This window comes from Muscardinus avellanarius (assembly GCF_963383645.1).
Source record: "Muscardinus avellanarius genome assembly, chromosome: 11".
In the NCBI taxonomy this organism is placed as follows: domain Eukaryota; kingdom Metazoa; phylum Chordata; class Mammalia; order Rodentia; family Gliridae; genus Muscardinus; species Muscardinus avellanarius.
Window position 1 is genome coordinate 95,505,749 of NC_137797.1, and position 15,032 is coordinate 95,520,780.

Consider the following 15,032-nt stretch of genomic DNA (forward strand, 5'->3'; position numbering starts at 1 on the left):
AATTGAGGGGATGAGATGAATTCTCTAGACTTTCCCATCAGAGGGTTGAAACCAAATATGTTTCCCTCCAGTTAAGATATACACGTGAACAGTCAGCACTACTTTGGCCTACTCCGTGTTTATGGAGCATGGTGAGATATGAACTCCGGGGATGATACAAAGCACGGAGGACTATAACTTCTCTCTGTGTCACCGCTGGGAAGATGTCAGAACCTTCTAGAGGATTCATGGTTTTCAGCTGTGTGTGTGTGTGTGTGTGTGTGTGTGTGTGTGTGTGTTACTGGAAATTGAACCTGGGGCATTCTACCTCTGGGCTACAACCCCAGCCATACTGTATTTTTTATTTGGAACAGGATCTACCTTTTAACTTTACCTTCTGTACTCCCCTGCAAATACTCTTTGTCCTCATGAAACTTCTTGCAATTACCCAAATGTTCCTTGTTCGCTTATACATTGAAGCTTAGTTATGAAGCTTTTCTTCCACCTAATTTGCCATCCATTTCTTCACCTGGACAACTCAGACTTATTGAAAAACCTAAAAGTTACTGCATCTATGGCACCGTCTGTATACTCCCCAAGGAGATTGACTCACACACCTCCCCCATTCCCACAGTGCTGTCATAACACTCACCATATTAACCCCCAACTATTGTCTCCTGTCGCCCTCCCAGACTCTGTCTGCATGCCTCAGAGCTATTAGTTTTAGAGAGTCTAGCTCAGTGCCCGTCCAGCTGTAGGCTACGTGCGGACTGAATGAATGGATGTGTGGGATGAGCATGCAAATTGAGCTCCACAGATGCCAAAAATAATGTTTATTTTTTCATAACCTAGTCTTGTTTCCTTAGCTTCACCTATATGTAGCAGGAGTATAAGTACTATTAAATTATAGCCCTGCTGGATGAATGTAGCCCAGTAGTATATTTTAAACATTCCCTTGAAGTCATATGTGGAGTTGTTCAGGTCTCCTTTTCTTAACGCCTCTCCAGGGTGAGTCTAGATGCATGGCAGCAAGGGGCTTCAGGATCCCAGAAGCTTGGAGAGGATTGGTCCTAGAGCCCTCAGGAATCCTCTAGACTCGTTCTTTCTCTGCTACATGGGGCTAGCGTGGGTGTAACTGAGGTGCAGTAGGTTCATCTGATTTTGCACCTATCTTGGAACCATGCTCCGTCCCCATTTGCCTCCAGTCTTGAAATCTTCACCTCTATGCTCTGCCCCCCAAGCTCTATTAGTTCACTAATGTTAAGCAACCCCACACCTCATCTGAATGCAGGGACACTTCAGGTCCCTCTCACTCCATGAATGAGCTATGGGGAGTTATGGTGGGTCCACTACCCACCTGCATCCAGTGCTCACTCTCCACCAGTCAGATAGAGCTGGAAGCCAAAGGCTGACATTCTCCCAGGGTTCTGCAGAACCAACCCACCAGCCCCAGTGTCCCTGGGCTTCCTCATGACTTTCAGGGACTTTCCCCATGACTTTCTAAAGCAAGCCCCTCTAATACCCTGGGGCTCTGTACCAATGGCTAAGATGTAAATGAGGACTCTGATGTCTGACTCTCTGCCCCCCTCTGACAATCCTTTCTCCCATATTTTACTGGGACTGGGAAATGCAGACTTTTCTTCTCTTTCTTTCCAAGACCTTTATATAAAAATCAAGGGTCATCTCTACCAGACCTGGATCTTATTACATGAAAGAGAGCTCTAGAAACATAAAAAATATATCTCAGTGGATTTCCCCAATTTGTCTCCAACCTGTGGAGACATTGCTGGGAATATGAGGACCTAATAAGTATGGGCTGAGTGAATGAACAAATGACACCTCTGTGTAGGACTGGCACACATTCAAACAGAATGCCGACACTGACAGCCAAAGCTGGAGAAGCATGTTGTGCTCTTAACAGTTCCAAAGTCCCCACACAACATGATGAAAGGGATATAAAATATAGTTGAAAATATTTCCAAAATTTCATTCTCATTATATGCAAATCATGAACAAATGGACGGATGGATGGATGGATGGATGGATGGATAAATGAACAAACAGGATCTAGAGGATAGAAGAGAAAGTTACTTGGGTGGACATTCTGGAAACATTTTTGTTAATCCAGTGATCTGTGGTATAGCCTGTGCTTTTGAAAGAGGGCTCTCTGCTCTGCTTTTCTACTTTGCTCAGCCTGCTGTCTATTGGCCACTGGGCCCTGATCCCTTATCTCTGGGAAGACTTTCTCTCTCTGTAGTCACCATTCACAAGATAAGACAAATGCAGAGAGCAGACTTTGTATTCCCAAATGGCTTACTACTAGTGGGTTGGTACAGTCATTAAACCCATCTTCAGAGGACCCTGAGACCTAGAGAGGCCCAGCGATGCTCCAGGCCACATTAGAACTCACACACAGGAGTCTTGATGTGGGTCACTGTGCTGTCCTCCTGGCCAGGTTTTGCCAAGGAATACTAAACCCCATTCCTGCATAGCTCATTTTGTAGTGGGTACCGAGGGGACTGTGCTAGAAAAGTGCTATTGCATAGAAATACATGGCTGGGCGCAGTGATGCACACCTGTGATTCTAGTACTTGGAGGACTGAGACAGGAGGGTTCAAGTTCAAGGCCAATGTCAGCAATTTAGCAAAACCCTCAGCAACTTAGCAAGATCCTGTTTCAAAATACAAAAAGACCAGGAGTGTAGCTCAGAGGTAGACTGCCCCTGGGTTCAAGCCCATTCCAAAAATGAAGGAAGCGAAGGAGGGAGGGAGAGAGGAAGGAAGGAAGAGGGAAGGAAGGAAACAAAGAAAGAAGGCAAACTCAAGTAATGTGCTTTATTGTATGTGTGTGTGTGTGTGTGTGTGTGTGTGTGTGGTACTGGGAATGGAACCCAGTGGCATTCTACCTCCAAGCTACACCCCCAGCCCATTTTTTTTTTTTTTTGAAATGGAGTCTCACTGAGTTGCAAAGGGTCTCACCAAATAATAGCTAAGGCTGTCTTCGAACTGCAATCCTCCTGTCTTAGCCTCCCAAATGCTGGGATTACAAGCGTGCGCTACCACACCCGGCTACATAATGTGTTTTTAAAATATTTTGTAGTAGGCCGGGCATGGTGGCGCGCGCTTGTAATCCCGCGCTTGGGAGGCGGAGACAGGAGGATCGCGCAGGTTTTGAAGCCGGCCGTGCTGGCTTAGGAGACCCTGTTTCCAAAATAAAAAAGTATAAAATAGGTCTGGGAGTGTAGCCCAGAGGTAGAAGGGCTTCCAGGAACCCCAGAACCACCAAAAAGAAAAAAAAAAGAAAATAAGTATTTTGTAGTAGTCATGTTTAAAAGAGCTGGGCATTGTGGTGCATGCCTTTAATCTCAGTACTTGGGAGGCTGAGACAGGAGAATCACAGGTTTAAGATTAGCTTCAGCAACTTAACGAGGGCCTCAGAAATTTAGTGAGACCATGTTTCAAACTAAAAAATAAAATAAGGCTGGGGGGTTAGCTCAGAGGTAGAATTTCCTTGAGTTCAATCTCCAGTACTACTACTACTACTGGTGATAATGATGATGATAATAATAGTTATTATTATTATTATTATTTTACAAAGTAAGAAGAAACAGGAGAAATTATTCCTAATACCTTTTATTTAAACCAGTATATCTAAAGCATTGTTATTTCAACATGAAATTCATATGACACATTTTAGTAAGATAGTTTATATTTCTTTTTTTTGTCCTAAGTCTTTGAAATCCAGTGTATATTTCACACTTTCTGCACAACTCAATTTAGATTGGCTTTGTTCCAAGTACACAATGGCCACATGTTGCTAGTGACTACCACCCGGACTCTAAAAGTTCTGAGCAGATACGGAAAAGGAGCCACCTATTCTAGATTCTACAGTTAGGGAGTAGCAATGATTGGCAGGAGATAAAAAATGCCATCAAAACATTCCAAGTCATTTTCTCAGTTAGGTAGAACAAGCTTAACAATGCCAAGTAATAGAATTGCAGCTTCAAGCCGGGTGTGGTGGCGCACACTAGTAATCCCAGCATTGGGGAGGCTGAGACAGGAGGATCACAGTTCATGGACAGCCTCATTTACTTAGTGAGGCCCTTTGCAACTCAGTGAGATCCTATTTCAAAATAAAGAATAAAAAATAGGGCTGTAGTTGTAGCTTGGAGGTAAAAATGTCCCTGGGTTCCATCCCCAGTACTGGAAAAAAAAATTGGAGCTTCAAATTGGCCTATTCCATGTGCAAGACTGATATGAAATCATAATTTATTTAAAAGAATTATTAGAATGAAGCTTTCAAGGGTAATTGCCAAATTAATGGACTTAAAAGTTAGGGCAACAGTAGGGTATTCCCTTAGTAATCCAGGTATTCACCTAAGGGAATTGGGTAAAACAAGGACATTGCAACATTTGGGACTCTTTGTAGAGAATAGGGTACAAACAGAAATGGAACAAATGATTCAGAGAGCCTTTTGCAATCTGGGCTTATTAATCAGGTGACTGTGGAGCCTCTGGACCTCAACTCTGCAGAATTCTAAAGTGATCCTCAAGAGGTTTCTAAACGGCCTGGACCATGCCACCCAGTTGTCAGTGGCTGTGCTTCTCATGTCCCCTGAACTTCTACTGTGCCATAAACAATAAGGCATAGATTTGTCCCCATCTCTAATAGTCTATTTTAAGTGACATATTCATAAAGTATTTCAATTTAATTATTTTTTTCTGCTCTTTGTTCTCAGTTGTGTTAAAAGAAAAGATGGAAACTTATTCCAGCCAGTAGGGAGAGCCTGACATGCCCATTGTTTCCATGCTATTAGCTCTTCATGGCATCTGCTGTCAGCAATTACATGCCAAGCAAACTGTTTCTGAGCACTGTGGTGTCCTCAGCCCAGCCTCCTCCTGGGCCACAGAGGCCTGGGGCTCTTCCTCATTCTCCATGACAGTTAGTAGATCTGCAGAGTTTGTTTCCAGCTCACTTGACCTGTCTAGAGAATGTCCCATGATGCACGATGGGCTGTGCTGAGTGCTGCGGGTGCATAACAGTGCAAGACCCAGACCCTTCCTCTCATAGCCTTGTGATCTCATTGGAGAGGCAAGAACCATACAAATAAAAGCTGACCATGCCAGGTCATGACAAGTCGTTTCCTCTGGGAAACCTCTCCCTTTGACTCTTCCACAACTGGCCAAGATGTGCTTTCTCTGCTCCAGTGACACATTCCTAAAGTCTCTAATATGTGGCATGGTTTTTTGGCTCCTTACCTACTGGTGTGTCATCTTTATGGGCTTCATGCCAACAAGGAATGAATTTATTGCATCAGCCCTAAAGTGTCTACTAGTCCCTATTAGGTGTTTAAGAAACATCTTTGACTATACAAGAAAAATGTAAAGTGGACAAGTGCTACAGGCCGCTGAGACTAGAAAATTCATCATGGAGAAGCTGGGACTCAAGTTAGGCATTAAAGGATGGGCAGGTCTTAAAAGATGAAGACAGAGGTAGAGACCCTGCTTGTTGGGTCATTCTGTGTGGCTGTAAAGGCAAGAACAAGGCCCAGTTCTAGGGGAAGGTGAGGTGAGCCAGAGGCTGGGGAGCAGGATACAGCAATACAGGATTTTTAGAGACGTAGAGTCAGCCAGGCGTGGTGGCACACACTTTCAATCCCAGTACTTGGGAGACTGAGACAGGAGGATGCCAGGTTATCAGCCAGTCTCAGCTATATAGTGAAGCCCTCCTCAACATAGTGAGACCCTGTTTCAAAATAAGGACTAAAAAAATTGGACTGGGAATGTAGTTTGGAGGTAGAATGCCCCTGGGTTCTATCCTCAGTACTAAAAATAAAAATAGAAGTAGATTCAAACGGTTCGCATCCATCCTTTTCTCCTGTGTCTACATACAGATGTTCTATTTCTATGGTAAGTGATTTCTAGTCAATGCGAAGGGAGGATGAATAGTAGGAAAATTTCTCCTCCCTATTTTATCATTTAATTTCTATATCCCCCATGCATATGTAAACACACAAATAAATTTACACATTCTAATAAACCATTACATTTATTATACAGCAAGACGTGTTGCCAGGAAACCAGTTGTCAAGCAAAGCTATATTTTGAAGAGTGGGAGGTGTATAATTATCTTTAAATACTTTCTCTGGATAGTAATTAACCCCACCCCCATCCAGCTCAAATCCACGTGACTATCCTGAATGACTCTGCGCAGGAGCAGAGCCCAATTCAATGGGGCTGGAACAGAGCAGTTCAGACCCACTTGACAGGCCTGACCTTAGAACACCCTGCATCTGCTGCCCCCAAACTGGGAGAAAGAGAGGCTTCATCAAGTCCTTGGTATTAAACTGACTCCGAGTCAGTTTCTACTGTAAAAGAAAGCAACCTTGATTGCTTTGGACTCTGAATAACAATGATCTGTGATTTCTGTATGATGACATTGTGTCTATTAAAACATATACTTTATGACTATAATGTAAGGAAAAAATGATCTTAACCAAATTTCTGTACAATATTAATCACAGTCACAGGAAAGAGCAGAGCTGTGCTCTGGGAAGATAGGACTGCTCGGTATCAAGATTGGGCAAACACCAGCAAAACCCACCCTTCACTAAGACTGACTGGGGCGCACTATCCCATCTCTTTGTCTCTAAGTCCTCACTCATATCCAAGGCTGTTTGTCTGAAGGTTGTAAGCATCCCCAAGTATATCTGGAGATGAATTTTCTGACCTCATGGTATTTCTTTTTTGTAGTGAATTTCCCCTAAGCAGCAGGTAAGTGCCCCCTGCAAAGGCTGGGTGTTCACTAACGATGATATTCAAGAACCCAGTGACTGAGAGGTCAGATCAGAACACCACCCCTTAATCCTTCCTGCCCTGCTCTGCCGGAATTACATCTTTCTAATCTCATAATAGATTTTAGCTAAGTCTCCGTAACAGGATTTTTTACAGATAGTAGGTAGAAAAGCGATAGAGTTAGAAACATAGGTGAAGTCAAACTATTCCAACAGACAATTTGGAATGAGAGTGGCAGGATCCATTAGAGCCAAGGTCTATCCCTGGAACCTCAGAATGTGAATTGTTTCTGGTATCTTGGATTTTAGTAGAGTTGAAGGAGTATCCTTTCTGAGGGTACAGGGCTAAAGCTGCAGGGGCAGAGCACGTAACATTCATAACTGGCCTTGTGCCCACTCTGAGTACACTTGCATATAGTACACCACGTGTCCCCCAGGGACGACTGAGGGACACGCCATTAAAGGAGTAGCGCTTTCACACAAAGGAGTGTGATACTCCACCTGAACAAGACCAAGAGAAAATGACTCCAAGGTATTTTGATCATCTCTGAACAAAAGACTGTAGATAAGGACTTAGGCTAAGAATTCTGATTTAAAATATAAGACTCAAGTTGAGTTTTGTTGCCCTAAAGTGAAAGACCATTTTTCACAGCTTGACTCAGTACATCACATGCACACACACACATGCACGCACACATGCATGCACGTACACACTCCTGCAAGTTTTACATTTATGTATGTATCTATGTATTTGTACTGCAGATTGAACCCAGAGACAGTCTACATTCATGCTACACCCTAGCCTTTTTACTTTTTTAATTTGAAACAAGGTTTCACTAAATTAATGAGGCTTACCTCCTACTTGTATTCTTCCCATCTCAGCATCCCAAATACTAGAATTACAGGTGTATGCCACCACTCCTTGCTGCAAGTTTATCTTTAATTTTTTTTTCCAAGCCAGGTATGGTCGTACACACCAGTAACCCCAGTACTTGGGAGGCTGAAACAGGAGGATTGCAGATTCAGGACCAACCTCAGCAACTTAGACTCTCAGCAACCTAGCAAGACCCTGTTTCAAAACAAAAACAATTAAAAAGAGCTGAGAGTATAACTTGTTGGTAAAATGCTCCTGGGTTCAATCCCTAGTATCACACACACATATAAAAGGTTTTTCCAACTGCTTATTTTTATATATATATTATTTGGAAACAGGGTCTCACTAAGTTGCTGAGAGCCTCACTAAGCAGCTGAGACTGGCTTTGAACCTGTTCAATCCTCCTGTCTCAGCCTCCCAAGCGCGGGAATTACAAGCGTGCACCACCACGCCCGGCCCAACTGCTTATTTTTAAATTTTCTTACAATATGACCAGCATAGTGACATTTTCCATCCTGTTCCCTCTTTCAGCACAGTCATAACCAGCTGGATAGGTTTCATGACCTGCTAACAAGCTGCAGCATGAGGTTTGAAAACTCTGCTGTACAGTGTGTTTATTAGAGGGATGTCTGTGTGGACCAGGGAGACTGGAAAAGGAGTTTGCTTTTTTTTAATATAGATCTTCATGGACTAAGGCTCCAAGATTCTGCCTTGCTGCTCTTGCCTTCTTAGCTACCTAAGCAGGGGCTGTCTTCCCCTGCCTGGTGGATCTGCCTACATACATGCCCAAACCATGTCCAGAGCTGAACACTCCACCCCACAGCTTACCTCCCCAGTCAAAGCAACACTCCTCTTCTGGCCCTCTGTTAGCTAAGACAACTTATAAAATTACCAGTTGTATTGTGGGGCATTTAAAAAAATAACCTGCCACTGTTCCAGATCCCTCCAGCTAGAAGTTTCTTATCTTTCTCTCTCACCTTGAACTCAAAACCTTTCTCTCACCTTGAAGTTATCTCAAAGTCCTATTGATTCAGCCTCCAAAATTACTGTCAACTCAGTGACCTCTTTTCCTGTAATAATGTTTCCACCTTCATCACTCCAACCCAGACAACTGGCAAAGCATTCCTCGACCATCCTGGTCCAGGAGTTGAGCATGTGGTGTGCCTGTTGGATGTTTGGTTTTCTCAAATCAAATCCGATTGTGGCATTCCCCTCTAAGTACTCAGCATGGCTCCACAGTCTCCCTTCTGACACCTCCCGGCATTCCTTTCTTCTGTTCTTTGTGCAGTGTGGGCATTTATTAAATATATAATTACTGAGTTACTGATATAGCTATGTGTTTTCTCTGAATGAAGAGGATGAAATTAGGGACAAGCTGTGGACCCCTCTGTCATAGAATCATAAAAAAAAAGAATGTTTCCTTCGGATCATCCAGCTTAATGCTTCTCAAACATAGTTACCCATTAGAACCAGCTGGAGAAACTATAAAATTACCAGTGGCATTGTGAGCTACAGCCCCTAGAGAATCAGATTCGACTGGTTTGGTGTTGGGGACTGGGTATTGAGGGAAAGGGGTCAGATGGTTTTTACAGCTTACCCAGGTACTTATTTGTTCAGCCAGGTTTTCTCTAGCCAAGAGACCATGGGAATGTTAAATGGACTATGAATGAGCTTCAGAGGGTGTGTGTCCTGCATGAATGGTTATGTAAATGTGTGTGCATGTGGGGTGTGTCCATTTTTCTAAACAGAGGATCTAAACATTCATCAAATTCTCACAAGATTCTATGACCCATAAAAGCCAAGAGCTTCCGATCCAGGTCAGTCCCGATGCTGAATGGTGCAGCCATGGAGTAAGGGAGCAAAAGATGGAGAGCAGGCTGTGGAGAAAGCCAAGCCTGGCTTGGCCGCTCTGTTTATCTCAGTCAAGTTGCTCAACCTCCAAGGCCCTTAGTAATCTCCTCTACAAAATCAGGATAATACATGCTTTTCAGAGTTACTTAAAGAATTATGAAGAAGTCTTAAGAACCATCTAAAATGGCACCAAGCATATAGAAAGTAATCATTACTATCCTATCACTACCACCACTAATACTAATAACACCATACTTGTAATACTATTTCTAATAATGCCATCATTAGAAAATAAAAACTGTTCCATGGATTACGCACCCTCAACTTTGTGGCAGACGCACTATAAGGCCTTTTATCAATGCCCACAACAATCCCATGAAGTTAGTCCATTCCTGTTTTCCAAATGAGAGAACTGAGGCTTAGAGACCCGTGGCCACACAACTAAGCAGTTAGCTCAGTTAATATAAGAGTAATGTGTCTCCTCACCACCAGGGTACACTGCTCTAGTCAGGCCTGGCTAGTTATGGTTAAAAGAAGCTACTGCGATGTGTTTCTCAGTGGCAGAAATTTGCACTTCACGGCCAACACCAATCTTCTCTCCTTGCCTCCTTCTAGCCGCTACTGGCGCAGGTGGAATCGGTTCTGCAGAAGGAAGTGCCGTGCTGCAGTCAAGTCTAATGTCTTCTACTGGCTTGTCATTTTCCTGGTGTTCCTCAACACCCTCACTATTGCCTCCGAGCACTACAACCAGCCCCACTGGCTCACGGAAGTGCAGGGTGAGCAACAGCCCCTGGCTCTGTTCCAGGCTACTCTTGCTAAGCCAGTCCTGGGTCCCAGGGTGGGAATAACTGCAGGCAGAGAGTGGGTGGGAAAGCAGCCAGTGGCCATGGCTCTTGGCAGGTGCCAGGCTAGAGACTCCAAGGGCCTGGCAGCCAGAAAATCCACAGCCAAACACACAACCTTGTTAGAAACAGACGTCACTCACCTGACGGGGCCCAGACCATCTGCCTATGGTGACTGTTGGGTGTGGGTGACAAAGAGGTGAGCTACAGCTTGTTTGGCTATCTCATACCAGTGGCCGCCAGCTTCCCAGATGGATTTTCAAGCCCTTAGGCCTGACTGTAGCCTCCAGGTGGGCCTGTCCAGAACACTTGAGGACAAGAAAAGCAACAAGACAGGCAAAGGGAAACAGCAGCTAAGCACAAGGAACTTCCCACTGGCCAGTGAGGACTCACCTCCTCATCCTGGACCATGAGGAGGAGTGGTACCAGGCCTTCCCATTGCCCCAGAGAGGGATGCATTCCAGTCCTGGGAGACAGGCTAGTGTTTGGTGAGGATGAGAGTGAGATAGAAACTCTAATACACCATTGGTGGAATTGTAAATTAGTCCAACCACCATGGAGATCACTATGGAGATTCTTTAGAAAACTAGGAATGGAACCACTATATGACCCAGCTAATATCACTCCTCAGTATCTTTCCAAAAGAATTAAAATCTGAATAGTATAGTGATACGTGCATGTCAATCTGTATAGAAACAAAATTCACAATAGCCAAATTATGGAACCATCCTAAAGATCTATCTATGGGTGAATAAAGAAAATGTGGTCTGGCCAGGCATGGTGGTGCACGCTTGTAATCCCCGTGCTTGGGAGGCGGAGACAGAAGGATTGTGCAGGTTCGAAGCCAGCCACGCTGGCTTAAGAGACCCTGTTTCCAAATAAATAAATAAATATATGTGTATATATATAAAATAGGTCTGGGAGTGTAGCCCGGCCACACAAAAAAAGAAAAGAAAAGAAAAAAGAAAATGTGGTCTGTACACACAATGGAATTTTACTCAGCCATAAAAAAAAATCATATCATTTGCAGAAATGGGTAGAACTAGAGAATATCATGCTAAGTGAGATTAGGCAGTCTCAGAAAGCCAAACGTCATATGTATGTGTGTGTTTTTAATGTATGAACACTACAGAGAAAACAGAAAGCATGAGGGACTTTAGATTAAATGAGTAGAGAGATCAGTAGAATAGTGGAAGGGAATTAGGGGAGACAGCTAGGGAGGAGAGAAAGGATTCTTACAGAAGAAAATAGTTCAAATAATGCAGAAGGACCAAGTACTGTGTGCATGTATGTTTTTACCACTTTGAACCTCATTATGATGTATAATTATAATTCACCAATAAAAATATAAATGATAATGATGAGGAGGAGACACCCACAGTCTGGATTCAACTTGTGGCTGGGTTCTTTGGGCAGATTATTGACCTCTCTGAACATCCTTTCTCATCTCTGAAAAATGGGCTTGATAATAATAGCACCAGACCTCACAGATCACCGTGAGGGGCCAATAGGATAATGAGTGCAGTGCCTTCGACACATGGTAGATGCTCCGTAAGTGTTTATGATTGTATAGATATCACTCTCCTGTTGGTTGGTCCCTAATTGTTCTGGTAGAAGTGAATGGGAGAGGTATCATGAGATGGAGGGAGTGTTGGGTCCTTCTTTCCAAATGTGATAACTACTATTTCCTTTCTCTTCTCTCTCTGCTTCCCTCTCACACCACTGCTTGGGTTCCACCCTTCTCAACCTGCCAGATACGGCCAATAAGGCCCTATTGGCCCTTTTCACAGCTGAGATGCTCCTGAAGATGTATAGCCTGGGTCTGCAGGCCTATTTTGTGTCCCTCTTCAACCGCTTTGACTGCTTCATCGTGTGTGGGGGCATCCTGGAGACCATCCTGGTGGAGACCAAGATCATGTCTCCTTTGGGCATTTCTGTGTTGAGATGTGTCCGGCTGCTGAGGATATTTAAAATCACAAGGTATGTGACTCATTGTTTTCCTTTGGAGACAGGACTTGGGAAGAACTTCTTGAAGGGAGGGGAGGTAGATAGGCCTGGGTAGGAGAACAGCTCAGTTTTTGGAAGGGTCTAGCCTCAGCTCACATGCAACAAGGGGAGCCTTGGTTCATTTAGAGGGTGTGTTGTTTAGAAATTGCTTTGGCTGGCTAACTCTAGACTTAACTCAGTGGCTTAGGCAAATTAGGGATTTATTCAGGCACATACAAAGTCAAGGAAAGAGAGGCTGAGGTGGCTGGGACTCAGAACAGACCCTTTGTCCTTTGCTCCATCAGCATTGCACTGACTCTACCCCAAGGTTGCAAGATGGATTCTGGAGATTGATATATCTTATTCAAATTTGAGGCAGAAAGCCGGGCGTGGTGGCACACGTTTGTAATCCCCGTGCTTGGGAGGCAGAGACAGGAGGATCACGCAGGTTCTAAGCCAGCCACGTGCTGGCTTAGGAGACCCTGTTTCCAAATAAAAATGTAAAAATAGGTCTGGGAGTGTAGCCCGGAGGTAGAAGAGCTTCCAGGAACCCCAGTACCACCAAAAAAAAAAAAAAAAAAAAAAAAAAAAATTGAGGCAGGAAAAAAAAAGGAACAAAGGAACCTGACCACTGAGTCATGCTTACACCCAGGAATCTCTTTACACCCAGGAATCTCCCCCAGACATGCCATCATGATGGCTAGTGTTTAAAAGAAAATAAAAGAACAAGCACTGGGGAGGATGTGGCGAAATTGGAACTCTTGTGCACTGTTGGCGGGAATGTAAAATGGTGCAACCACTGTGAAAAACAATATGGCAGTTACTCAGAAAAACTAAAAGTAGAATTATCACATGATGCAGTAACTCTCCATCTGAGTATATATCCAAAAGCATTGGAAGCAGGATCTAAGAGAGATATTTGTACATATGTGTTTATAGCAGCATTATTCATAAGAGCTAGGAGATGGAAGCGATCTAGGTGTCCATCAACAAATGAATGTTTAAACACAAAATGGAAAATTTCTCAACCTTAAAAGGAAGGAAATTTTCTAAGATGCTGTAATATGAATGAACTTTGGGGACATTATATTAAGTGAAATAATCCAGAGAATGACAATTGCTACATGATTCTACTTATATAGCATACCTAGTCAAAATTAGGGAGGCAGGCCAGGCCAGGCGTGGTGACGCACGCTTGTAATCCCCACGCTTGGAAGGCTGAGACAGGAGGATCACGCAGGTTCAAAGCCAGCCTCTGCTATTTAGTGAGGCATTCAGCAACTTAGTGAGATCCTGTTTCCAAATAAATTATAAAATAGGGCTGGGAGTATAGCCCAGAGGTAGAAAGCCTCTGAGTTCTACCCCCAGCACCACACACACACAAAAAAAAAAAAAAAAAAAAAAAAAAAAATTAGGGAGGCAGAGTGAAAGGGTGATTACGGGGCTAAGGGCAGGGAGGAAAGAGGAATTATTGTGTAATGGCCACAGAGTTTCACTTTTACACGATGAAGAGTTCTGGAGACTGGTGGTGGTGGTACAATATTATTAGTGTGTTTAATACACTGAATTGTATACCTCAATATTGCTAAAAGGCAACTTTATGTCATATACATTTTAGCATAATTTTTAAAATTGGAAATAAAAATCTTTACCAGAAATCTCACCAAGGATTTTTGTTCTAATTGGCCACCATAGCTGTAGGAAGGCTGAGAAATGGAGTCTCCTAGCTGAGTGTGGGATGTTGCAAATGTAACATCCATTAACCGTACAGCAAGGTGATGGGTATTGCGTCCAGGTGGCTTTCGATCATATGTGGTCTTACATGACTGTATTCTTTCACATAGTATATTTCCAAAGTTCATCCAGGTGATGATGTGTATAAGAACTTTACACCTTTTATTGCTGCATAACACTCTGTTGTATAGATGTATCACATTTTGTCCTTCATCACTGATATTTTAGCCATCTTCTGGCTTCTATGAGCATTCATGTTCAGGTCTTTGTTTAAATGTGCATTTCCCTTTCTCTTGGATACATACCTAAGAATGGAATTTGTAGATTACTTGATAACTCTATGATTTACTTTTGAGAAACTGTCAAACTTTTTCAAAGAGACTGGAACATTTTACAGTGCTACTAGCAAGGTATGGTATAAAGGTTCTCGTTTATTCATATTCCCACAACCATCATTTATATTTGTTTGTTTTTATTTTTATTTCTTATATTTTAATCTTCAGTTGGCGCATAGAAATTGTACATATTTGTAGGGTACAGTGTGACATTTCAATACCTGTTTACAATGTATAAGCTTAGGTCAGGGCAGTTGGCATAGATAGCACCTCAGACACTAACCACTGTTTTATGTTAGGAATATTAAAAAATCCTCTGGTTAGCTTTGTAAATGATATATTAATTGTTGTCGGCCATAGTTATCCTACTGTGTGTAGAACATGTGATGCTAATGCTCCTTTTGGCTACACCCCTGCACCTGTTAGCCATCCTCTCTCCATTCTCCTTCCCCTAAACCTTTCCCAGCCTCTGGTAACCACTATTCTACTCTCTACTTCTTTGACATTAATCTTTTAGTTTCTGCATATAAGTAAAATCATGCAGTACCTGCCTTTCTATGCCTGACCTATTTCACTTAACATAACGTCTTCCAGTTCCATCTATGTTGCTACAAGTGACAGAATTCCATTCCTTCTTG

The 15,032-nt window shown here is 43.0% G+C and overlaps 1 protein-coding gene across 1 annotated transcript in view; it reads left to right on the plus strand.

Annotated features, from left to right (window-relative positions):
- The window catches only part of CACNA1C (calcium voltage-gated channel subunit alpha1 C), a gene marked incomplete at both ends in the record, with an annotated part of 767,761 nt that overhangs the window by 628,897 nt on the left and 123,832 nt on the right, over nt 1-15,032 (plus strand). The window contains 2 exons of the mRNA XM_080704956.1: nt 10,113-10,273; nt 12,094-12,319. Of these exons, the coding sequence (XP_080561082.1) occupies nt 10,113-10,273; nt 12,094-12,319 (387 nt within the window). The remainder of the gene's footprint in view (nt 1-10,112; nt 10,274-12,093; nt 12,320-15,032) is intronic.